At 44.9% G+C, this 27,753-nt stretch overlaps 1 protein-coding gene across 1 annotated transcript; it reads right to left on the bottom strand.

The window, feature by feature from the left end:
• Positions 1-4,265: 4,265 nt before the first annotated feature.
• Positions 4,266-14,827, bottom strand: LOC122399650 (LIM/homeobox protein Awh-like). The gene is made up of 4 exons (XM_043400489.1): positions 14,822-14,827; positions 9,460-9,776; positions 4,757-5,211; positions 4,266-4,474 (listed from the first exon to the last, which is right to left on the bottom strand). Exons 1-4 carry the CDS (start codon positions 14,825-14,827, stop codon positions 4,266-4,268), a joined length of 987 nt encoding a protein of 328 aa, XP_043256424.1.
• Between the last annotated feature and the right edge of the window lie 12,926 nt (positions 14,828-27,753).

Here is a 27,753-nt window from a genome sequence, read left to right as displayed (position 1 = left end):
TCGCCGCTGCTGGATATTTAGCCGTATTGTAAATAATCTTTATTGCGTTAAGAATATGTTTCTCCAGCCCATGAATCGTTCTCGGTGAAAGCGTTGATTTTTTTTTAATTTAAAAGCTCGCTGAGGGTAAGCTCTGCGGTTTCGGTTCCAAAGTCTTTTTACCGTAGGACACGTTTCTGAAACGGTGATTTTTGCCAACTATTTAGTACGTACTCTGCAACAGTATTTATTCCGTTAATTAATCCTTTGAAGCGCTAGTTCGAGAAGGGAAATGTGCTGACTCTTTCGCTGAGCCAACCATTTTGTTTCTGGATTTAACTCGAACGATAATTTGTTTTTCGAAGTTAGTTAATTTATTAGATCGCTCGTTTTACCTAAAGACCCGAGGAAGTAAATTGTAAATTAATTTAAATTGTACAAAGTCGTTGCTTCGTTTTACTTCGTACCAGATGTGCAATATAAATAAATCTTGAAACGAGATAATTGAATCTGGCTTCAATTTATCGCAGGTAATTATCGAAGAATGAAATAAAACGTGTTTAAAGTCGAAGCTCGAGCAGGTTGGACGAAATGCATAGGGTGGTCCTAAGATAGGGAGCCAGACTTTAGAAATATTTAAAAAAAATGAAAGTAGATTGATCAATGCTTTCCCAAGTCGGAACAAACTGTCCACCGCGTAAATATTATTCAAGCTTAACTTAATAATTTATTAAAGTTTATTATAAAAGTGATAGACAATAGGAGGTACGAGTATATTTTAAAGCCACATTTTTTAATCACGATGAATCAATTAATCGCAGCGGTGAAAGCTGCGGCGCTTCAACGGATTAATGTTCAACATGCAATAACTCGTAACAGCTATTTCATACTTTCCGGTAGTACGTATGGATGCTGCTGAAGTATGCCGAACGTTTTGTATGATTTAGAACGAAATCCGCCCAAACGTTGTTAAGCCTATTAAGATATCAGCAAAACCGTAGACGACGCCAATTTTTAAGACTGGATGGCAGCACAGCTCTCTCGCACTCGGTGTTAAGCTTATTATAAATAAGTGAATACAGTTTCAACGTTCCATGTTATGCATGCACAAGTACGCGTGCACCGATCTGGAAGCGAGTTGCGAACCAAATTCTTCGTCGACTTCCTCCTGAAGGCTGATTCCCACTAACAATCGACTTTAAAGTCGCGCTCACGCTCATGGGACATCAGTTACACGTAATTTACACGTAGCGTACGATACTCAACTTCGAAAACGCTTAAAAATGCCGTTCTTCCACATCAACGATCTCACATATTTGTATAATGTTATTTTGAGTTGGAAAACTTTAATTTAAAACGACGAAAGTAATGATCAAAGTGGTGCGAAGAATCAAACAGCCTGAGGGTGTACGAGCGGAATGTTTGCGATTAAAATAATGGTAGAATTTTCCCCCCCATGAGCGTGATCGCCACGCAAACGGTCACGTCCCTTCAGCGGTGGCAAAGAAGCGATAAATGTAATTTTCCTTCTTTCCCGAAGCGGAATTTCCTGATGCAATCAGGCTATCGTTTTAATAAAACGTATAAGGTCGAGTAAGATTAGCGTGAACGAGAAACGAGAGTCGTTCGATGCCTCCAAGACATCCCGAAGGCTCGTTTCGACACAGATTCGGGCCTCCGGAATCTCGGGGAACATGAAAAAGCAATGTTCCGAATGAAAGTATCTTTTACAGTGTCTAGGTAATTGTGTAATCGTAAAAGAATCATAATTTAACACTAAACCTACCACGAACCGGTCAAATGATCGTTTTTTAAATTATGTTTAGAATTTCTAACGCACAATGTTACTTTAGCGCACATTTAACTTCACGATTTTTCATATAGCATACGTACAATGAATTTTTCAATATTCACTTCTATTCTTATTGTTTGTTTTCTAAGAAAAATCTCTTTTGTCTATAACGATCGGGCGTTTTATTTTGGCCTCTGGAATCTCCCATTAAAATTTGTCCGAGGAGTGGCCGAACACCCTGTATTATAGTCCAGTATTCAGTTTCCATTGTCTTAGGACAGTCTAATAACGCGTATTAAAAATACTAAAACTTTAGACGCGTGCAGTTTCGAAACTACTAGGGATATATTAATTATTAAGGTATTGTTAGAAGCGGCAAGGCCTCCCCTTTAAAACGGTTTTTGGTTTTTGTCGATTGGACTTACCGTTTTCGAGATATCGTAATTTATGTAAAAGGTAATTTTTTAAATTCCGCTGTCTCTCGCTACCCCGTGTTAGACAAGGCTATTAACGCGTATTAAAAATAGTTAAACTTTGGACGCGTGCAGTTCCGAAACTACTAGGGTTTTCTTAATTATTGAACCACTGTTGGCAGCGGTGAACCTTCCCCTTTAAAACGGTTTTTGGTTTTTGACGATCGGACTTTCCGTTTTCGAGATATCGTAATTTATGTAAAGGGGTAATTTTTCTTAATTTGACTATCTCTGTCTTTGTCTGACGCGGCGCGCTGGACCTCCTTGTCGCACGTGAGTCGTGACACTCGTGACCTACTTCCGCGTAGTATTTCCAAGAATTTACTACGCACTGTTTACTATTTTCGCGCGCTCGAGTTCATTGATAACAATGAACGTAAACAAAGGCTTCGGACCGTCGTATCTCCGAAACTAGCCACCGCATCGACTTGAAACTAAAATCGCTATATCTCCGGAACTAATAAAGCTATCGACTCGTACAAACGCTCGTTTCAAAGGGCATTTCATCCCCTATCCGATGACTATACCAACTATTATAATTTATGCTATCTTCTATGTTTATTTTCACATTTACTTTGACGCTACATACCTAAAGAAGTTTCAACGATTCCTACTGATCGTACGACTGTATATTATACGATATAATGCAAAAATTAGGCGATTAGAAATCATTTGACCGGTCATGGTAGGAATAGGTATACACGAAGTGTCGGTAGGTTTAGTGTTAATATACATGTACTGTGATGTAAATATTGTAAACTAAGTATATACAATATAAAATGTTGCACATACCTCCGTTGGTCTTTTTTCTTCCCAGCTTTTAAAATATTCCTTTTTAATTAAAATATGCATATTTGCGGATTATCAAACAACGTGCTTACCGATAGAAAATATATCTTTTAATTGAAATATATATATATTAAATATAACAATCTTATAACAATAATTTTAATAAATAATACGTTTGTTATGGTGGCTCATGGGTTCGATTACGACAACGCGGTTAACAGTAAAAGACACTTTTATTAATAACAGTACGGTTTACAATATTGCGGTGATTAGTGTACAACACAAGAGCAATATACTCATGCAGAAGTTCCTCGAGGTTTATATACAAAAGCTACATGGTACGTCTATATACAATTTCGTTTTTGAAAATAAAATAGTTTGTAGGAGACGCGTATTGTAAGGATTTCAAAAATACTAGCGAGTGTGACGTTGCGCTTATTTAGTACACGAAAGGATGCGTGAAACATTATTTCGTAGCTTTTCTTGAAACGTTGTCTCACGACGAAGTTGAGCTTCAGAGATAATTGTTTATTCTCGTATCCGATTTCGACGTGGTTCGATGAATATTGCGTGAAACGATGAACGTTTAGGATTTAAAAAGTAATGCAAGAAAATTGAAGGCTTCTTAACAATCCTACGAAAATACGAATAAAACAATTAGTGAGAAAAATATTGTTCGTCTACACTTTTCGAATCGATAATTTACTTTCTAACTCGTTCGCGATACTACGGTTGCACTTTCGCCAATATATCCTTCAAAACACTCGTCAAAGAAAGTCGAACACAAACCCGCAAACTGTTACAACCGAAAAGGAATAAATAATCGTCATTTTGTTTATGCGTAAACTATAATCCTCGCCACGGAATCCCATCCTATTTATATTATCACTTTCACTTCTTTCCTCGCCGTTAACGCTTCGTTTTTTTGGTATGTACAAGAGAGAACATCTCGATCGCTTAACATTAACATTTTCACGATCATCCTAGAACTCGAAGAGTCGATTCCAATAGTTTTTAAAAGACCTCTGCAATTCGTCCGCACAACACGAGTGTCAAAATAAATTTTTCAAATGCACCCTTCGAGGTCCTAGGGATTTGTTTACTTTTGGTTTCCGATCGTGGGCAGCGATTTCGATATGCTCTGACCGGTGGAGGGTCACGGTGGAAAATTCTAAATACACTTTTCGGGGCACCGGTCTCGCGCGAAACTATTTTACAATTCATCTTCGAAGTTACCCTGCCTGATGGCAGAATTGGGTTTGAAGATGATTAGGCGTTGTTGGGGTTAGGGGGGTCAAGGGGGTAAGAGGTGTCATTGGGCTGCCAGGACTTTCGCTTCCAGCACTACCACCTTGATACCCACCCAAATAGGCGCCCACCATGCTCACTCCAGAAGGATACAGGTCTCCTGGATGATGCTGCATCGGTGGCGAATGGTGCACTGGATACAGAATTAAACCGTAGTTGAATATCTACAGGGGTGTTGGAAAAGACACAAAATAATGCAAGAAAATATACAAGGTACTCCATAGCAAACGTCAACAAACCAACAGATTTAAATCTAACAATATTTCAACGATAATAGGGTTATTATAAAGTGATGACTTCGTGTGACTGTTAATCTTTATCAGATTGGTCCTTAAATTTACGAATTGTTACTGCATTTTTAGTTTAGACCGTTTCTTTGATTTTCATCGCAACAACGACCAACAAAATTACTCACTTTGCGACTTGATTTTGCCGCTGTGCTTCTTCTGCCTGGCCCTCGAGTTCTGAAACCAGACTTGCGTGACCCTTTTGCTGAGCCCCGTGACATGAGCTATCCTCTCGAGATCCTGGCCGTCGGGGTTACTGTCCAATTGAAAGTTCGCCTGCAGAACGGATAGTTGCTCCTCGGTGAAGGTTGTCCTCACTCTCTTCGTCTTGCTGCCCTTGCCACCGTGCTCGGAATCGCAATCCTCCGAGGACGAGGTATTGTTTCCCTCGACGACATCTAGATAGTGAGCCTTGCAGAGCAACCTGGCGTCCAGCAGGGCGAATTGCTCCCCCGTGGATAGCTGACGGGAACAGGCGTCGCAGGCAAAGCAAGCCAAGTGATAAACCCTTTCTCTGGCTCTCCTCACCCAATCCCCAGCACCCACGCTTCGCCCACATTTCGCACACTTTGCGCCAAAAGTTCTGGAAAATTATAAACACCCTACCTTTGTACATACTTTGTAGAATTTTAGATATGGTAATAATAATCGATAGGTGGGAAACTTTGTACGGTTTAAGTGGCTAGGTGGTTGCCAATTTAGCGCCCGGAGGTTTAGTGTTTTCGTTGCAAATTAGCAATCGTGGCGCGAGGTTTCGCCCTTCGTCCAGCGAAAACCGAATGGTCGAGAGAGACAAGGGGCTATTTTGGTCGGGGCTGGCGCAGGTTCATTCAGGACCTCCGTGCACGAGAATCCAATGGCCCTGTCCTCATTAACATACTACTCTGCCACTCGATGTCCCTCGGAGTGGAGCGCGTCAGAAGCGCGAGCCACGGTTTAAGGATCGGTTCGACCTTTCGCGATTCGACCGGCAGATTACGTCGAGATTATCTCGACGTCTCAGTCCCGCGGCTTCCCCTCGCCCTACAAATGACTCGAACCCTTTGAATTTATACCGACGATCAGGAAACGGACGACGCGTTTGCGACTGTTGCCGCTACCGTGGAATATACGGGGGACTTGTCGCTGCTAATTAGCTGTCATTATCGAACACGGGCCATCGACGGATTTTCACCATCGGAAAATTCAAACAAAATAGAAAATTACTTGTATGCAAGTTCTTAAAATGAGTATGGGGTATGTCACTACGATATTTTCGAGTTAAATAAAGGATGAAGACGAGCGAGAAGAAGAATAAGTAGAAGATAAAAAAGAAGAATGGTAGATCGGCCAAAGGGGTTATTGTATGGAAAAATATGGTAAGCCACGGAAGGATTAGTCCCCGCCGGAATTGCATCGTCATCGTTGCATCGAAGATATTTTCGGGCATTATTGGTTATGGTGATCGTGCACAGGGCACGCCTAGAAGCATGTAGTACACGTTCATCTGGAGACATCGAGACCTGTTTTTGGATCACTTTCCTTTCTACCCTTCGAAACTTTCGACCATCAGGAGTTTAACAGAATATTTATGTCAGTATTATTAAAGAAATTCTAATATATATTTATATACAAAATGTGGAAATTAAAAGACTTATATTTTCCTTCTAAAAAAAATCTCTAAAAAGACCAAACGAATGAAACACCCTTAAATCTTCTCGGGCTGCTAAAATCTGTTAAAAGGTCGCACGATCCCGCCTCCAAATTGCACTGTCATCAAGGTTAAAGAGAAAGGTCCACCCAAGAATTATCCTGTCCACCCATTCGAACGGGAGAAAAACACACAAGCCCCTCCCAAATTTCTTCATAAACATCGAATCGAGTCGTTCGGAGTAGTTTGTGGCCCCATTGCCGGAACACCTTTTTAGCTACGCCGGGACACCTTTGGCCACAGAAACCCGGGAAAGTGCAAAAGATGACGCGGTTTCAGTGTTCGATATCGGGGCCCATGGGGCCCCCGGACGTCGGGCGAGGTGCGATTAGCATAAATAGTGGCGCCACCCCTTTCCTCCTCTCGCGTTTACGTCGGATGACCAAAAGAGAGAAGGGTAGACAGCAGAAGCCCCGTGTAACCAGCCAGAGGGGCGGGAGGGTTTGGTATTGGGTGTCTATAAATCTTCGGGGCCGTACATCGGCTACCAAACGACCCCGCCCTAATTTATTCATTTGTTCTTCCACATAGGCGGGCCCTATAAGTCAACGGGGGATTAAGTCAGGCGCTATCCGAACCTCGGCACGATAGAATTCATGGTCACCCCCCCTGTCCCCCTTCTACATTCGATTCTCGCGCTCCGCAGGCAGATCACGATCGCGATCTTCGATATCATCGGAAAGATAAACGGAGGACAAAATAAATTACAACGTCCAGCGTATTTTACGGTTGAGTTATTGTTTTCGCCGAGGGTGGATCGGTCGTGCAACGAGGAGCGAAAAGGATTAGAACGAGGCGCGGGACCGATTAGTAGGCCCATTATCACCAATGAGCCCCTTTCTCTGTTTTAAGCAACTGCTAGAAACGATAGAATAGGGGAAGTGCGACGATATAGGACCCCCAACCAAGATACATTTATCATTTATCGTACATTCCATTACTATTATAAAGACCACAAACGCTAACAAGCTGCAGCCCCTCGTGTTATTAATATTGGTTAACATTATTAAGATAGGTAGGCTTCCAAATAATTGGCGATCCGTTCGAAACTCTGTCGAGGAAATCGTTGAAATCGCTCGGCGAGAATTGCCCCCAAGTTTTTGCGTCAGCTGGTTTCGGGGCCTTTTTTCGGAAGGAGTAGGCATTTGCATTTAAGTGCCATTAAGGCAGAAACGATAAGGTCGTGATTAAGGCGGCGACCGATTCACTGTCGCGAGCTTCGGCCACACTGAATTAAGAGAACCGGAATTTCGACGTTGAGACCGCTAATAGAGCGATTTCTGGTCCACTCGATGCCAAGCTCGCCGCGTCGTTTTATTCCTCGGGGCCCCCTTTTTTTTTTTATTCGGTCCGAAACGACACCGGGGAAACGATCGTAGGGGGCGGAGAATAGCGTCGGTGAATATTTATTAATTTAAAAGACACCCGTCCCGACTGAAAAGCACCGACACACGAGGGTGGAGAGAAAGAGAGAAAATCACAGCTGGCTTCGGGGCCTTACGAGGCGAATTCCTCGGTCCCCTGGAACACTGGCAGTCCTTGCTCGTGACTCGGCACCCACATCCGTCGCTGTATATTCGTGTTCTCAATCAAAAACCACTATTCCTTCTGGAATCGCTTTGTAATCGTTCAGGTTGTAATCGTTAAACCGATAGCTAGTATGTAACAAGGCGAATGGAGAACGTAAATATCTAAAGGAAACTATTGGTGTGCAAAAATCATATAATTATAATTAAAGCTCGTTCATTTAAAATTATTAACCAAAGCAGTTTCGCGGTATTTCATAAAGAGTACGCAAAATGTGCCAAGTTCCCAGTATCGAACGCACTTTCATCGAGCGATTCGCGTCGAAGGGGACGTACCGTCGATTGAAAAGCGACGTCACAAAAGTTCGGCGTCGGCCGATCGGCGAAACACGGTCCTCTCTTTTTTGTCGACGGGGCCTGTAACCGCGAGAAAAAGTCAGTTGAGATGTCCTTTATTCGTGGGCAGGCATCGGGGCAGCTTCAACGTCACGACGTGACTCGCAGCTCGCGCGCGAGCATGCGTGGTACACGTACGGCCCCGATGACGTGAATAGCCGACTGTACGTGAGGTCCAAAGAAGAAGAAGAGGACGCAGAAGAAGACAGAACCAAGAAGACTACATCGGAAGACATTAATCACCCACTGGCGAATCTCTAGCGCACCGTTCGTACGTCGAATGCTCGCGTACGGATATCTGTTCATCTGCGGGAATATCTGCACCCACGTGACCGGGCCACGTGACCCGAAAGAAGAGTCATTTAGCGAGATCATCGACGCGCACGCTCCCCTCGAAGAGATCCCAGACAGAGCCCCTGGTGCACCGGGGACATCTCATTCCACTTTCTCACACTATGCCAGATCTGCAAACTGACTCTGTGACTATTCTCAAAGTAGAAAATGTCTAATTTCTTGCGTTTTTAAAGTCTAAGGTATAATATCGGAATGTTGATATCAAAATATGACACTTCTGCGAGGAGCTCGTCCTACGGGCACAATAAAACGAGATCCAGAGGGACTGTTTCGGCGAGTCACGAGCTTATAATCCGGACCGATACCATTCAAAATCGATCCCGAGGGAGTTCGTGGAATCCTTTGAAACTGGTTGCACGACAGGGTGTCCGAGATATCAGTTATGCTGGTGTCAGCGTACTCCGCGAGAACTGTCCCGTAAGTCGAACAAATGATCGTTCTTTCCAGGAGCTCGCGTGGTAGTCAAGAAACGTCCTTTTAAGCTCGGCTCTGCTCACCGGTTATGCACCAGTGGGGCGTCCCTGCCGGTTCCGATCCGACGGAATATTATTGGATTCATCGATAATCCCTCGTGTTGCTTCAGGGTCGCGAGACAACTGTCGCTTGTAATCGATTACACGTTGATCGAACGACCGAAAGACATTTTTAAACGAACCAAACACGCTGTTCTTGCGGATAAAGCCTAGAGATGCTTACGATCGAGAAAGAGTTACGAGAGTTTTTAGAATAGTTAAACTTTACTCCTACAAATCTTTTAATCTCGAGAACATTTGGGGGTTGAGGGGGTTGCTTTCGTCGAAGAAAAGAAGTTATACTCTAACAGGCAGATTCAGTGATCCTAGAAATAAAAACGAGTTGTACTTACAAGGCGTAGTCGTGCCTACAGTAGAGCCGCATCCCCCGAAGGAAGCATGAGTGCTGATCGTGCAAGGGTCTCGCGCAAGCACAGCACTTCAAACACCTGGAATGCCAGGTACGTCCTCCTACACAGAGGACAGTTCGCTCACGAACACTTTCCCCGCAACCACCGCAGTCCATTTCCATCCCATCGTGACTGTCATTGTTTCTAATATTGGCGCCAGCCTTCTTTATGCTTGGCACGTTGTTGTTGTTGGTGCTGTTATTGTTGTTGTTCGAACAGAGGATGCTGTCCGTGCACTCGGTCTCTGTCTCGATCTCGGTCTGCAACAGACAGCAGAACTCAAATTACAATTTATCGTCTTAAACTTTCGTCCGCTACTTGCGTGCAAATGTACCTACATTTAAGGATTATCGTAGTTCTCGTTCGAGGTGACGGAAAAATTGCACGGAAGTGAACGCGCTAAGGTTACATGGGGGAGCGTGAAAAATTCATTGGTCGGTGAAACGACGATCGTCGATCGATTCGCAAAGCAAATGTTATAGCAGGAGCAGAGAAACGTAGCTGGGAATGGTTTCCGGGTATGGAGTACGGAAAGCCTGGCTTCAGGCTCCAAATCTCAATTAATACTTGGCAAAGTGAAATAATAAACGAGCGGAGGGCCGCCGGCTGATAAATGATGCCGCTCTGGGCATGATCCCTCGGTCCCTGGACAGGCTGGCCAACGTCTACGATTCGCATGATTACACACGCGTCGTGTATCACTGCGCGTGCGCGCGATTCCGCGGGACGGCCTTTACGTGGGCGGCAAATTCGTTCGTTACAAGCCAGATGTAAACGATGCACCGGGCGCATAAGTAGCATAAATTCTTTCGCTTTAATTAAAAACCACGAATCGATCAAACGGGAATTTCAATTCGAAATTATGCTCCCTTTCAAATAGCACGTTTGTCGATGAAAATTAACGCTCGACGCTCAGACTTCGATGCAAAGAATCCTTTGCTGACGAGAAATAGGTAAATTATGGACAAACCATGCTAAAACCTCAGCCGTGTATCCATATATTTACTTCTTAAAATAACCCTCGTATTCGAGCGTTTACCGTTGAAAGCTGCAGAAGATTTACTGCTAGGAGCTATAAATATTACCTATAAGTAATGTTCACGATGGGAGAGACATTATAATCTTTTCGATCATAAAATGCGTTTTTACCATAGTAATGCTATTAATTATTTGTTAATGCGGTACTAAATCCTGACAAATAGTTAAATAATCTTTTCACGAAAGCTCGGAATTGAAAACAGAATTGTGCGGCCAAAGAAATATGATCGAAAATCGTGTCTAAAATCCAGTTTCGAAAGGGTTAAAATATTCTTCTCCCAGCGGTCGACAAAACGTGTCAAGCGGAGAAACGAAACATGAATGAAATCTATGAATGGCGTTCACGGAACTAATTGATCGAATACAAGAGAGATAACGTGGGTTCTCGTTTAAGTAATTAGCGATCGAGGGATCTCCAACCTCTTCGCCAACTATAAACTGGAAAGATCCTTCTACGAGGCTGTTCGTATAAACGCGCGTATGTCGTCCGTAGAATTTACTACGGACACGATATATTAATTTACATGCGTATAATACTGGAAAAGATTTATCGCTGGACTCAGCGATCGGGCTATTAAATCCGACGGAATTGTTAATAATCCCAAACAACAGAACGAAGCCGAGGTTTCAGGGGGGGTCGTAAGTTTAATGTATTCATTTTGTAAGAGTACAAATTGTTACCCTTTACTTTTTAAATTACGTTACGTGTTGCTAAAAGAACCAATAATAAATGAATAATTGAAATTAAGTTTTCAATTTTTGAAGAATAAAAAACGACAAGAGATCGATGATCCAAACTAAACACGGGTATTTAATAATTCCGCGTTCCAATTTCCGATGAAAATGTATCCGTCCTTTAGCATATTGTCGTTCATTAGTCAAGAGGTCTGTTCCAGGCAAACCTGTACCAGAGTTTCGACTGGGATTAATTGACAATTCAACGACACGGTGCAGCTGATTCGTTTTCTTTTTCAGTCGCGGCATGTCGTGGGGCACAGAGAAAGAAAGAGGGAGAAAGACAACGGAGGAGGGAGAGAAAGTCATTGTGAGTGCGTAGAGATAAACGCGAAGATAACGCGTATCTGATCTGTACGCAATTTTTTCTTATCGCTGTATTGGTCACACGTACTCGTATACGCACGTAGCACCCACACACGTGTACACCTGTGCGCGTGCACGTGCACCACAGCCGCAGCAAGTTTCGCCTCAATAATATTAATTGGTACACGAGTAATGCACAAAGGTTATTGTTCGTCACAGCGTGCAATCAATGAGTTAATTACATTACGTTCCTCGATTTATTGCTCGTTCTCGTGTTTTACACCCCTCCAGCCCCCTCGCGTGTCTACGAACCACGATGCGCGAGAGCTGTCGCGGGTAATTTAATCGAACGGTTCTCGCGCCACGGAAGACGCCATTGACAATCTTCTGAGCGTGAAAGGAAACGCGATTGCATGGAATTTCAGGAAGCAGCGACGCCGCGACAAAATTTCATTCGAACGATAGATAAGTTAAAAAATGTGTAATGCATTTTGAATCGCAAATGTCAACCCCCTTAACGTCGTTCGCGATCTCTTCGCGAGTATTGTTCGCGCTAAAGAAGAAACGTCGAAAGAAAGGCCCGTTACACAACAGACACCTCAAGAAAGACAACATCGACGACAGCCAATTTCGTAGACGGCTTACGGCTCGTCTTTAGTTTTCGTCTTCCTCTCTCTATCCTTCTCTCCTTGTCGCGCCTTCTCTCGTCGACCGGTAATCATTTCACGCATAGCTGGACGGTCATTGATTTATGATCTGCCGAAGGCAAAGTTGAACTTCCCACCTGTGATTTATACCTTCTGGCATTTCGATCTTCCCTCGGAAAGCGAGCCCTGTTCCTCTTCGTCGAGACCGCGACGCGAACCCGTCGATTAATACCGTGTCGCGACCACCGCCGCCATTACGTCCGATTATTACGTTCCTCGTCAAACTTGGACCGACCATTCGAACGTAAAAAAACATCGATTGTTTCGATTTTATCACGAGATACTGACATTACGTTGAAGACCAATGTTAATTGTCTAATAAGTATCGCCGCTGCATTATGTTATGAATGAATTCAATATAATTTTCCTGCCAATCAGTAAAACGTATAGGAAATTTATGGACATCTTGTACTGCACTGTCGATCATAAATCACCGTGCACGTGCTTGGAAAATACAAATTAAGATATAAATACAATTATCTTCGACAAAACTACCATTTTCACTACCAATTTCATTACACTTAATACTCTACCGCATAACTTAGAACGATTAAATTTTCACGAATTATTGAATAACAATATCGACGACCACAACACTTATAATTCATAACAGCAATGCATTGATACTTAAAATAATATATTCAACGGAGTACCAATTCTTGCCTCATACTCGACCATAAATTTCTATTATCGCGTAATAAACGTTACGCGACGAAAACATTGCGTAGCGCACCTTATATCAAACGTTATTCTATGTAATTGCGATTGATTAATTCTATTGTTTGCAAACTATAATAAATTTTCACGCTTCCCGCCTCGTATTAAGCCTCGAAACGACTCGTACGCGTGTACCGTACACACAACGAAAATCACACAAATATTTGTTCGATATCTTGTCGCGTTGATTCATTCAAATCCTTCTGACGAAGTGTCGCCGGCGATTTCGCGCAGCCTCATTGTCCTCGGCATTAAATTCTCAAACCGAGACACGGTCGTTTATAAGTTTAAACGCATCGCGTGAAAAGCACGAGGCGTAAGACAACGACTCGAGTTACACCGAGAGTTTCTCAACGAGAAAATAAAGGGCAGGTATTTCGATGACCACGGTCGACCGTGGGATTTTACAATGGTGTCATTTATGCTTTACGATCGGTCGAAAACTCCACGAGATCCAAGGGGTAATTTACAACGGGTCGAAGCTTCATTTTGTCCTTGGCTGCTCTCGGAAAATGCCTTGGAACGTAAAAATATTGGGCCCGTTTCTCGGAAGAAAATGTTTAATTCGTGACTAGGCGAGTACAGTGTTTTGGACGAATAGAATCGCATTTTTGTCGGAGGAACCAAGGAATTTTTCGAACGTTTCGTCGTTGCCCTTCGTAGGTGGACGCGATCCCCGAAGAATGCAATCAGCGAGTAGTTAAGAAGAATAATAGGAGTCATTTTTTATTCGTCAGCAGTTCGGGGCGACGGAGATGAGCTGACAAAGTGAGAAATGCCCGGGTGAAGAGGTCAAACGGGCTCCTCTACCGACTACCGGACACCGAAGATGCTCGTATACGTTCGATTCGTCACTTTGCTACACGGACGGACGTTTAATGGCACGAGCGAGTACCAATCCGCATGATTTATCGACCTTATAAGTTTCACCGAGTATCGCAAATAATTTTTCGCGATACCTCAAAATTATTTGGCCCGTCGTTCGACGTCAGGCGCGAAACACTTTGCCGAAGAGACGTTTCGAGACCCTCGAAGAGGCGATACTTCAACGCTTAATCATCCAAGATGCGACGCTAGAGCGTCTGTATTTATATTAACGCGCTATATCCTACTATAAATTAATAAAAATTTAATTTTACTCATTTTTAACAACATAACTCAAAATGACGTTAGTTGTATAAATGCAAAGATTTATTTTTAATGTATTACTCTTGAAGAGACCTTAGTTGATCATGAAATTACAACAGAAGTTCTTCCGTTTATTATTTCTGGACAAAGATAATGCTTCAGGGATACGAACAATTTTTTAGAATTTAATTTTAGCACAGAAATGAATATTTCTTTATACAAACGCTTCGAATTTATAAATAGTTGTTCCATTATTGAGATTATTTCCCACCAATTTAATCTAATAACAATATGTGATTCAAGATGGATCTTGAGATCTTTTCGGCGCGCTGTTGATGGCGCGTTATTTGAAATGAAGGGTTTCTGGAGGTCTTGTTTCTGATTGTATCAAACAATTAATCGACTTTGAACTATTTGCTACTAATTTCATTAATTCTAGAGCCTCTACGAGAGAAACACGCCCACGCCACACTTCTACCTTCATGTACATAATAGTGAGACGCATTATAGCTTTAAATCTTTGTCAATAGGGACACGGTTGAACTCGGACTCCTTCGAAAATAATGCCAAAGAAAATGAACCTATGTCGCGTTCCAAATTTCAAACGTTTAAAGGTAAATTGAAAAATATATCCTACTATCTCCATTTAATAGCTCAAATTCACCAAGACTCACCTTCATATTGCCCCGTTCGTGGATCCACCGAGTCACGAACGCCCCGTTGCTCGTTCCATAATCAACCCAGCGAAAAGTCCAACGGAACACGCCGTGGTTCCTCGGGTTCTCGAGCCACCCGAAATTCGGTAAGTCCCCGATTCACAATACACCGTGTCCAGAAAACTCTCGCGAACTCGCGGGTCACGTTGGTCGCGCGATGACCGGGAACGATTCACGAAAAATATCGTCGATCGGTGCGAAGATCGAAGGGGATCAAAGAGCAGTACCCTGTCCGGATCCGTGGCCCGGGGAATACTGGCATCCTCGATTCTGCCCCTTCCACGCGCTGTAATAGTCGCTCGAACCACGCGCGAGCAGGCAGCTCGTTTTGTGCGGGGTCGTCACTGTGTGTTCGCTCGTCGGGTCGATGTGTGTGGCGTTCCATGTATGCACAACGCTGGAGGGGAACTGGTGTTGCGTGAGTCGGGACTGTGCGCGGCGAGGGTTGGTGCAGGAACGATGGTTTTCAGAACGAAGGCCTTCTGAAACGAACCACAGGCTCCGCCCCCCGAGCCACGCCCCCCCTCCGCGATCGTACACGCTGCTGGAACTCGCGCTATCGTAAAGTTGTCAGGACTCGGGATAGGGGGGACGACACTTCTGATGCGAATCAAACCCGAATGGAATTTCCGCGGAGATTCGAGCACGTTTCTTCTTCTACACGCTTTTCCCATCTACGAACGATCGCGTTTTTCCGTTTCAACTTTTTCCTCGACGACTTTCCACGGCGCCACCCCCTCCCGCGAAGGCCTCGCGAAATTTACTATGAAGATTTTTGCTCATTTTTATATTTTATATTCAACAGCCTTATATCTGATCTACAATTTTAGCAAACTATTGCTCCATTATTTTAGTAAAATAATATGGTGGATTAACAACGACAAGGGTTGTTAGAAATCATTTTCCTGATCCGGCGTTTCCAAAATTTGTTGACGATAAATATTGTACCCACCTGAACACACTCGCAAAATCGATAAAACGACACCGCGCGTACAGCGTTCCCGAATTAAAAATCGTCGAAACGTACGGAGAAATTCTGTCTTGAACAAATATTTAAATTTCACGCTACGCGTACGAATATCGCCTTGCGAGTGACATTTTATATTCAGAATAAATATTTATCGGCACGCTGCTGGTGAGTTCGTGTCCCGAGCAACGATCAAGGTAAAAATCATTTAAATAATTCGCTCGATGCAGTCAAAAATATATTCCGCGAAAAGAGAAACAGACGACCACTTTCGTGACACGATACAAAATCGAACGTACATATTTGATCATGCATATTGAATCGATGCTTTTTTTAGTCGTATCGAACGTAAGCACGTGCGATAATCAGACGACAGAGCACCTAACAAAACGATCGATCGTGAAATTATTGATCGCTCGTTCGTGAAGTTTTTCCTTTCTTTCGATTCGATTCCCGGTAAAAATCAAACGGAATAATATTAACGATCGAAAACTCACGTTACGTGTCTCGTATCGAAAACTGCGTCGCGAAAGCGTGTTGCGTCAGAACGGAACAACAATGATCAGTTGTTATACCGAGTACAAAAGAAAGCAAACAGCGCAGAACAATGACTTCAGAAATTCAGATAACGATTCTCCGTATTGATTACGAATTATTAATACTATACGCGAATATGGTCGAATCGAATTAATTCTACTGAGAAAAAGAAGCTCCGTATAACACTATGAGAACTTGTATTAAGAGTGTCGCCTCTCTTACCAACTGTTGGAAGATTGTGCGGAGGATTCAAGGGCGATCGAAGCATTCCATCTTCGAGATGCAAGGTCAAAGAATGAACATCGGTTGACCGTTTAGTTACGGGTTACTCCTAGACCAGACACCATCCCCTTTCCAGCATATTTACGCGTGGATATATATTTTATATTCCGTCGTTTCCTTTTTATTTTCGATGAGTTTGGGTTCTCGAGGGGGTTCGAGCACCTGTTTGTATTTCTGCCCCGCCGACACATAAATCATCCCGAAATGGACTAACGCCTTTTATCACTGCTATCCCTCTCGCGGTTCGCGTCTCTCTCTATTAAAGCAGTCCCCAGCGTGTGTGTCGGGGGCCCTAAGTATACATTCACAGGGCCGCAGTCGAGCGGCCCGTATACGCCCACGGCCGAAGATGAATATGAATTTTTCGTTTCGTTTCGTTTCGTTTCGGGACTCAGGAAAACTGTCAAACGGGTTCTCCTCTCGGGTCCTATCCTTCGTATTTTTATTGCCAACCCGAAACCGTGCGCGTGTGCACGCATCCGTGAAATCCAGTATTTCTTGAATATTCGAAACGGATATAAATCCCAACCCAAGACGAAAAGAAATCGAACGGAGAAAAGGGGTGCCATTTCGGATTATACCGGCCAAGTGGTATACATATTTGTTCTTATTTTATAACCGAAGAAAATAAACTAATAGCTCCAACAGCAAGTCGATTGTTTACCACGTTCCTTGTTTAAGAGCGGCGTTAAATCGATCCACGGATCCCTTTTGAATATGAAACCGCAGTTTCGCCGCAGGTGTTCCAGCTTTCCTTTGCTGCCCTGAATCGTACTTCACACCCCAGGAAATTTCTACCATCCCTGGGACGCAAGGGTTTTGTGGTCGTCGGTTTCCTTCGGAGAAAACAACAAGCGACACAGGTTTCCTTTTCTCAGGGAGATCTGGTGTATCGCCACGAAAGTAAAAAAGGGAACCTTCGTGAATGATTCCCGGCACAATGGCATCGGTTACCAAGAAAGAGGCGACTTTTCTTGTTCGAAAATATTATAAAAAAGAGAGTTTCGATTCACGTCCCCTTTTCACATTAAATCTCCCTGAAGATGAATCGGTAAAAAAGGATCATCAAGTATCTTTTCTACGGTTTTCTATTTTCTGTGCATCTATCTCATATTTTTGTTATAATTTCTTAACAAAGCATTTATGGATTTCTTGTTATTTTAGTCTTAGTTTTACTTGTAGAACACAGTACTGAAGTGTGTAAGGAAAAATGCAGAACACACTGTATATAATTTAGAGCACTATTTGAATTTAAATTGAAACTTGGATCTCCTAATCTACGTTTCTTACGCGCCAACCCTGGTGCGCGCGCCACACCGGAAGGATTGACATTGGCGCGAGTATTCAAATGGGAAAAAGAACGGTCCGGGCCCGGGCCATTTGTTCCGAGCGTTTCTGCGGCCGCTAGCAGCCTAACATTTTCGAGACAAATGCGCGTATATGTTCCCGATGCGCAGCCACTGTTAGCTTATTTATTAAGATCGTCGCGAGAGCGCGTGCACAGGCTTACGAGGCACACGCGCACCCCCACGAGACAACGTTCGTTCGTTCGTATAGGTGCACGGACGCGTTTACTTGGCCAAGAACGAGAATCGGGGGAGCAGGGCTCTGCGATCGGCAGGGGAACGGGGGCCATTAGTAATGCTTACCCGGCATAAAGCGAGAAAAATGGCGGTAGAATTATTCCGCCGGTGGGACCGACGATGGACAAAGGTTCTACCTCGCGAGGACACTCCGGAGGATCCTCGAAAAAGGAGCCACGGGGTTCCATGGTGCCGATCCACGGTGAAGGGGACAACCGAGCCGACGCCGACTCGGACGCTCTTTCGATGGCATTAATCGATACCATCGAGAATCCCGTTCGCGATCGATGTCCTTTACTCCTGGAACTTTGCACGCCAGTGGCGCACCCAAAGGGAGCGCGAGGGACCAATTGCAGCTACGATCCTTGTTGTTTTCGAGCTCCTTAATACTTCTATAGTGCTTATCATTTCAATATTTCACTTTCGATAGAATTCTCCGTAAATCGTCTGCGAAATTCAAGTCTTACAAGTAAAACTTTGTTATCTAAACGACTTCTGTGTCTTCTTATCGGTGTTCCATTTATACGACAGTCAGAAAAAATTGTTTGCATTCCAAAGTTACGTAATATTAATTTAGAAGAAAAATAATTTGGGTTAGGGTTCTAAAATAAACTATTGTCCGAATGGAAAAACGTGAAAATCGTGGGGGGAACAATTCGCGTCCTTTCATCGAACATTTAACACGCTCGAGGTGGTTCCCGACTCGCGGTTTCTCTTCAAACATTTCCCGAAGAATTTCCCGGCGTGTTGCGTGACATTATCATGATAAATGCCGAACCTGTTCTCGCATTCGAAGTCAGCTAGGCTAACTTTCATGGGGACCACAAGGCCTATTGTCGACCAGCCCTCGATACTCCATAAAAGAATACAAATTCGAGAAAGCAGCCTAACGTGTCGCTGGCAGCTAACCGCCTGCTGTGCAAACACGCAAACTGGTGTAAAAATCCGACGCCACCGAGACCGTTGGCGCAACCAACCCAATTTCTTTTTGGTCCGCGTATATCGTCGAAACACTTGGCAATGAAAGAAGCGAAAAGATAAACCTGTCCTTGGCGCGTACAAGCAAATGATATTGTAGTCGTACGAAGATAATATACAAATTCATGTACGCTAGAGGACCGAGCATGTAGTAATAAGAAAAACATGTTTCGATATTCCACGAGTTCATTAGCCAGATATATCCTTGTTCTTCGTTAGCAGTAAAGGTTGGTGTCTGTCGCGCGGATTCCTCGGGAATTGCCTTACAGCCGGAAATTTCGCGAGATATTTATGCACAGGTATACGGTGCAGCAACGTCTACGGATGCGTGTAGTCCTGTAATTTTGGGATTTCCACTTTCCACCGTTCTCGATGGGGTTGTAAAGGGGTGGTATACGCGAGAGCTACGGCACGAAAGCTTCCCCCAGCTTGTCCTCTCATCCGTCGTCTACATCGCGCTCCCAGCTTCCTGCTCTGTGATCTCAGCCCGTCTGAGTTTCATCCCTCTTCAAGTTAGCTAACAGCAGGATCCTGCACAATGTAGTCGTGATTGCAAATCCGCTCGTTATCATCAAAACTGCGCCCGACCTAACGAAACCCACCCCCTCGTCGCGCGCAATCCTCTTCGCCTCGCCGCCGTCTCTCTTCGAGGTCCTCTTCGCTTCTGCGCGCGTATCACCCTGCCTCTCCTTTGACGCGACAAAGTAAAGTACTTTCAGACAGTAAAGAGATTCCCTGCTTTCGCTAAATTTTTCCTCGGCAGAAAGTTCAAAAGTCCTTCCCCCACTCCCCACTATCCACCCATCCAGCGTTCGCTAATTCAATCGCCAATAACGGAGAAGAGCTGCTCGCCTGTTGGACCCGCCGAGCATAATACGAAATTCAAATCTGACGTTTATTCGTAAGTTTATAGGAAACGTGTCCTCCGCTCTAAATATTAATAATATTCCATAGCAAGAGTAGAATTTCTTTTTCGTTAAGAATTCATTCTCGGAGGAAAATATTACCGACAGATCCTTTCACGCGGAGATTAAAAGCTGTTGTTACACTACGTTCCCCGTACAAAGGATTCTAAGGTAAATAAAATACACTGCACCGATTGTTCGGAATAAGGCCACGCTGATGTGAAAATCAATGGCCCATCGTGTGATTGATCTTCACGAGAGGAAATCGTGGCACAATAAAGGGAACAGTTTTGATAGCGGATGCCGACGATCCTGACTCACCTGCAACAGCACAGGTCGTTTCGTCATCGGGTGGGAATGTCATGAGTTTTCTTAGTACGTCTAGAATGTCACGGTCGAGAAGATTCTAAGTAATGTTTTCATAACTCTGGCACCACTTTCCACGAGTCATAAATGATAATTTAAAAATGACTTTATTTATTCGTATCTAAAGGTCCAAGAACCTCCTATTGAAAATACTGTGAGAGTGCAGAGGGCTGATGCAAAGTGAACGAAGTGCCAAATTGGGGGTTTCGACGCGGCAGTATGGCGGGCGCGAACGTCAAGGGGTTAAACGAGGGAACAGGCGACAAACAATTTAGGAATATTCGCGGATCTTCGCTTCGCGTTTATTTCATCCCGGTTCATCGATTACGTGGTTGTACAGAGAACGAAAACCCATGGAACCGAAAGCACCGATCATCCCACGCATAAAGGAGATCGTTGCTAATCCGGAGCAGAGACGACGGTGAATGCGACCACAAGCGTAAGCTTGTTACGCGTATCTCGTTTCGAATTCGTGGGATCCGTAGGATTACACGTCTCGAGCTTAGACGCATGCATATACATGCACGTGGAGGCTGGTTTCCTATTCGAGCGATTCCATGGGAACAGGTCGATTCCGCGGGGAGCTCAGGTGCTCGGGACAGGATGCACGCGATGCATCCCCTCCATCCCCTTCGGGATGATTCAGCCCGATCGGCCAGACGCGGCGATAATGTTCGCGATAATTAGTCAGGGGATACCGATAATATCTGCCTTGCCGTTATCCGCTCGGTCGACGTCGATTCTTGTCTCCTCGTCCACGGATTGACACTTTCCACGGGGCTCGAGTACGTCGATCGTGAATGGGCCCGAAGAAATCGGCAAAAAATTATCGTCGATTGTCGCTAATCGTTTGCATCGTGAATCAGAACCTAATTGCTGGGACGCAATTAAGAATCGCGGGGTGGGTAGGAATCGTTGCTGCCGTTTGGAAGGGAGCTTCCGAGATATTTGTTAAAATAAAAGACTATTGTCGATGTACGCGTCTCGATACCGTTACACTCGACGTGGTCGCGTGGGATCGCGATTCGGATCAATCGCGAAGGAAAATCGCAGTCACATTCGGTGGACGAGAAACACTGTGGGTCTGTGGTGTTCTAATAAGAGGGTGTGAGGGGGTGTAAGTCTAATATTATGTAATAGGGGCCACGTGGCAGGCACGCGGTCCCCCGGAAATCGAGTTCGGTCGGGCCTCGAACCTTGGCTGGCTCGCTCTGTCGATTGTTCAAGGAAAAAGGACCGAGAACCGCCCGTATTCCACATAGCTACGTGGGTTTCATCCCTCTCGAGTCAACGTTCACAATGAACTGCACCCCGCGCGCCAGTATTCAGCTTTAATCCGATTATTCCTTTCGAATCAACGAGCACCGCGCGCTTCATTCCGGTCCGCGTGCCCACTTTACAACGTCGACCTATCTAATACGGGCACGGAACGTGTCGCTGGAAAAATCTGTGTAATCGGTTACGACTCGATGAGAGGAACCTCTTGGGTATTTGCATTCCCCCAAATATACGCCCTAGGTCCTTTTAATGAGCAATCGTGTTTTCTCAACTATGTTTTCGATAGAACTTGCGATCTCAAGAACCGAGAAAATTGTGTTCGTAATACATACGAATACCTAACAATTCAACTAAAGCCATCGGAGAAACCGCCGCTTAACCTTCTAATTAATGAACGTTAACGCGTAATCTTCGGCCCACTCGTTTCCTTCTCTTTCATATTTTTCTTTTTATTTTGTTTGTTCGCCTCTTTTTTTTCTCGTTCTTTGCACAGTGGTCGGCGAGAGCGGGATCGAGCGGGTACGCGAAACCGGCTTATAGGCTCGTATATCTCTTTATAGAGCCTTATCATATTTATGGGAGTCGCTGGAAGCGTGCGACATGGAAACCGCATCTGTCGGCGTGCATATTTTTAAATACCAAGTCACCGCGTGGCTGCTCCGGCTGCGATTTCTTTCGTCTTGAGCGCCGCTGCCGATCCCGATACGCACCGGCCTCGTTATTTATTTCGCCCCGGCCTTCTGAGCTCGCCCCGACGCTCAAGACGAACCCACGGGGGCGGGAAAGGAGATTTCGTCTCGCCGGACGACTCAATCGACGCTGCCTCGAGACGCAGCAATCGACCGGGGTGATTTAATTTCGCTCGCAAGATTATTCGCGAGACATTAAGACTTCGCGGACCCACGGACATTGAAGAAGACAATTTTTAGCCGACAGAGGAGCCTCGAGGCTGCACAGCTTCGGGATAACAGCTGGCGGAATGGGTACAGGTTACGGTATAACTGGTTGGTTGTAACTAGACTCGCGGACATTGCAGAATATTATACGATTTCAACCTGGCAGCGAACGTAGTATACTTTTCATCGTTTTAACAGGACCGTAGAAAAATTGAGAATCTCATAGTTCGCGACTATTGTGATTCGATAACAATCAGCGGAATCCAAGTGACCTACAGCGTAACGAACTCCTCGAAGGTGCTGTTGCGCCCGTAGGGGTAGGGCCGGGAGAGCGTCGCGACGCGTTTACGTCGCGGAAATTCCCCGACAACGACTGTCGGCCCATGAATTTTCGCGTATCCGCCGGCGGAAAAGTAAAATGGCCGTTGGCGTACGGCGAGGCCGTTGATCGATAAAAGCGTCGCGACGCTGGGCGTGTCCGTTGCTGCAAGCCGCCTCCGCAACGCCCCGCGAATCGCCGCGAAACTGCGAGGAAAGTTTACCCGTGTCGTCGACAAACGGCGCAGCGACAAAAAGGCGAGAGAACCAAGCCGCTAACAAGCTCCGTTTCTCTCTGTTCTCCTTCGACCCCCCTGGCTGCGCCCTCTTCCTTCTTCTCCAATCGGTTCCTAGGAATAATCGCCACCCCCTCACCCCCTCGACGCGTCCTCTTCGCCCCCTTCCGTTCTAGATGCGGCGAAAACTTGGGAAAAACTTGTTAAAGAGAAACGACGCTCCCAGCCACGGTGAAACTGATTTCACTGCTCCTCCCTCTCCCCCTTTTCGCGAGAGTCAGGATTTTGTTTCAACCCCTGCTATCTACGGAGGCGCCGTGTATCTGCCATTTCCTCCTTTAAGAAGCATTTTTATGCAAGTTTAAGACTCGCTTTCTGATAAATAATTGCACGATAAATTGTAAACAATTCGTAGTTGTTCTCAAATCACCGGACACTTAACACTGGAACTATCGAAGTGATCGATAAAAACAAGGAACGAAATCGATCCCGAGCAGCGGTTGTTTCGATAAATGGGTAAAAGTAATTGGCGCGCCACTTGTTGGCGCGTATCGTTGATGTCCGCAGGGGGTATTTTTGAGGCCTTGCTTACCTCGCCATTGTCGACGACGTGTAATTCACCGTGTAACCATACGCGGGATCGAGTTAACGTTAAGATCAAATTGGATTTGGCGCCGGCGCTGGCCCGACTAAAACTTAGTCATCCGGCAGGACCCTCCTAATCCGTTTACGCTCCTTCGTCCTGGCTGGTGCTGTCTCCGCGTCTACGTCGTCCGTGAAATAAAGAGAACGACCAGGAAGAAAAAAAAAGGACGCGCCCGACGCGACGGAGGGACCGAGGAAGACTGTGCTAGTTTCCATTTAACTTTCGTTCTTGTGAAACTCATAGGGCTGAGGACAGTGACGCGGGATACGGCCAGCGCAGAAATAATCTGGTGCTCGATATTTTACACTGCTAATAGTGAAACTCTGTTTCCGCCGCTTGTACGTTCACCCGCGTACGATTTAACGAGAGACAAATATTTATTATCGTTTACGTCGATACCAAACAAACTCCCAGATAAGGAGGCCCGTAGTCGCGTCGAGTCACCGTGGAAACATCAAAGCGATCGCACGGCGTATCGCTGATCATCTTCAAAGGTTGGCGCAAGCTGCGCGTGTACAAGGCACGGTGTAATCGTCGGGAATCCGATTACATTAAAGATCCAGGTGCTGACTTCGCGATTTCGCGACGATAACGGAGCGACGCGCGGAAACGTACTCGGTCGAAGTTGAGTTAAAAAGCTCCTGGTCCCCTCCCCGCACTACCACCGCCGGTTTCGTTCTCCGCGGAGGACGAAATCTTCCTGCCGGAAGATGATTACGCTGCTGGAGGGTAGACGCCGACAAGCGGACGGACTCGTGAAATTGGGGAGAACAAGGTGAAATTCGGCTCGCTCGAGTCCGGTTTATCGAGCTGGAACAACAAGCGGCAATCAGGCATAACTCGATCATTTCATTCTTCTACGTCCGTGCTCCACCCCAGAATCTTCGCTTGCCCCTTCCTGTGTCGCGTTGCCACGCCGTACTTGCGATACACTATCCTAGAGAACGATTCAAAAATAATAGAACAGCGTACGGTAATGATTCGTAAAATGAACGTCGCTTCCGAGGGCCTGGGTTAGGTTCATCTTTCCTAGAAAAGAACGAAAGAAAGCATTTTGTAAAGAAATTCGATAAACTAAACGGAATATCATTATGTAGACGTACGTACGTGCGAAGTGCACTCGCTAAACATTATGCACCCCCTGTGCGCGGCTCCTCATTGGTCGATTCGGTGGCTGCATACCACGCAGGCGGGTTATCGAAGAAGGGAGGGCTGCAAACCCCTAATTTCTGGAACAATAATTTCAGTCATCGTCACGGTGGTCGATGTGCGAATCGCGTTACCGCGGGCTCAAAGGGCCAACGAGACTCGATTCCGTTGGTAAATTTTATCGTTCGATTATTACGAGCCGAACGGGCAAGCATATGTACGCGCAAGAACCGAATGGGCGGTCTGTTTTCATTGAGGAAGGCACACTTTCCTTTCCGAGCCACGCTTTCGTCCACGTAATATCCATAATCGATGAATCAAGAGCGGCTCAAAGGGTTGATACAAAGGCAAGGGTGTTGCGTGCTCGCCAGAGGGTTGCGTTTCTCTACCTCGGCGTTCAATTTGAAAAAATTCGTTGCGTTCCATAGGCTGTTACGTTCTTTCACCGACCACCTCGTAAAGTAATTTCACCCCTTTGGAACGTGTTTTCATCGAGGAAGAGAAATACGAGAAAAAGAGATCTTCGATGCAACGAAAGCTTCCAAATTATTTTTTGGACGCAATTAAACATTTTACAAGAATTGTATCAAGCAATAGGACACTTCGTTTTTAAAGGAACCTTGTTCAATGACGTATAATTCAGTCAGTTTTGATTATTTTTACTCGAAAAAAATTCTGAACCTTCATGAAATATAGGTAAATAAGTATACAAAATTTCGAAATTAAGAAACTTATACTTTTCTTGTAAAAAAATTTCTAACTCTGTAAAACACCCTCTTAAGAGGGTGAAGTTGTACGACGGCTGGACGGCTCGTAGGGCAATTGTTAATTCCAAAGTAAGTACCAATGACAAGGAATATTTTACTATCTCGTATTCAGTGTGCGCTTCGGCTTTGCACCTCCCTGTATCTTGCAACATTATTCGGTCCACTTGTCGGCACCCCTCGGTGTGGCAGCCCCTACGCAGCCGCCCTTTCGTAATCCTGTTACCGAGCACGACGCTTCCACGCACCTACGCAGCCGTGTACCACCTACCCCCTTTGTTCCCGCAGTCTAGCAAAAAACAATGGGCGACCCGGATGTCGATTCTACGATTGTCGAAACAGGGCGATCGCAAATTCGCCGCGATTCTCATCTTCGGAGACAATTTGATACAGATAGTAGCACAGGGTGCAAATAGGTGGTCAAACTTTAGGATATTCAACGACATTCAAAGACATTAAACATTTATCAAAAAAAGTTTCATAGTTAGGCCCAAAAAATTCTTGAAAATTGCCTGTATTTTCAGCCGACGCAGTGGTTTCGTCTCGTGAGACCGCAAAGGGTTAATAAAATTTGCTCGTAGCCTAGGTGGTTTTACTCGAACCGTGGCATTTCACCATCTACCACCTCGTACCAAGCATCGGCGAAGCAACGAGCGAGAAAAAGAGTTCCACGAACGGGTAATAGGGCGTTAATCAAGGTACGATCAGTAGGATACATCAAAGGGCGGCCGTCGGAATTGGAAATTGCATGCAAATCGCAAAGAAAGAAAGAAAGAAAGAAAGGAGTTTATTTCTGCCTTTATCTTGGCGAACTCCCTTCGTTTCTGATCGCTTCCTTCCTTCCTTCCTGTCAAACCGAGTTGGCAGCCGCAAATTAGCCACAACGGCCAAAAGAAACTTAAAAGAGGGGTTGCTTGCCTCGGCCATTTCCATTTACAACCCCTTCCACCGTTTCCCGATCGGTAATCCTCTCTCTACCGTCGTCGGCCAGGCTCTGGAAATTCATGATCGACCGACCGTATCGACTGGCCATTTTTCCGCCGCGATAATTATTGTCCCAGCGATGATTTGCATGAATTTGCATCGACATCGGCTCCATTTCCCGGGCCCGCAAACGTTCGAAAATCGTGACGCGCGAACATTTTCCTCCGGAAAAGTTTTTCTCCATTTTCCAGGTTTGATACACATGTATTATATGTAGTAGCAAAAAGAAATGTCCCAACTGTCTCGAAAGGGTTGGATAGACCCTGATGTCAATGAATAAATTAGCAAATAAATGTTTACTTTCCTCTTACTGTTTATTAAATATTGATTATAATGTACGCTGTGTCCAAGGATTCAGGACAATAAACAAGTATCTATCCGTCTCTTTGGACGTAGAACAGAATGTTCAAAGGATTTCGTATTCAAACACCCCTTTCCAGCGTATCAATTGTTGCGCACAGGGTGCTAAGCACGTCGTAGGACGCGACATGTGCTACCAGCCACCGCGATTCACCCTGTGTCTTATGTAACAAGAGAATGGGGTTGCGAATACGAGAAAAGAGTGACTCTTGATCGTTCGACACACCCCTTTGCTTAATTTTTGTCCGCGGCCTCGGTTCGTTCGCTCGAGTGCGTCATTCTCGAGGATTAACCCCCGCCCCCTACTAAACCCTGTTGAGACACCGAAAAGGATTAAGGAACACAGCGCATGGAAAAACAAAAAAAAAAGACGATAAAACAATTTTCACGAAATATTGGGTTCGCCGAACTTCCCCTTGGTCTTTCTAAATTCAATTTACGTACAAGCTGGCGACTTAGAAACCCCGTAACACCAAATATCGTAAGATTTCAGCGATAGTTCCGTAGGAAAAAGTAATTTTTCCAGTCGGTTTCGCGGGTCGAGCATCGAAAAGTCCGTCGCGAGACGACTGCCTGGCAGCCAGGTTGATTTTTATTACCATCGGGATACGGGCTGGTATAAAATGTACACGGTCTCGACG

The sequence above is a fragment of the Colletes gigas genome, unplaced genomic scaffold (genome assembly GCF_013123115.1).
Source record: "Colletes gigas isolate AHSC1104 unplaced genomic scaffold, ASM1312311v1 Colletes_gigas_Sc00014, whole genome shotgun sequence".
NCBI lineage: Eukaryota > Metazoa > Arthropoda > Insecta > Hymenoptera > Colletidae > Colletes > Colletes gigas.
Note: the sequence above shows the minus strand (reverse complement) of the source record. Positions and strands in the feature narration are given on the sequence as shown.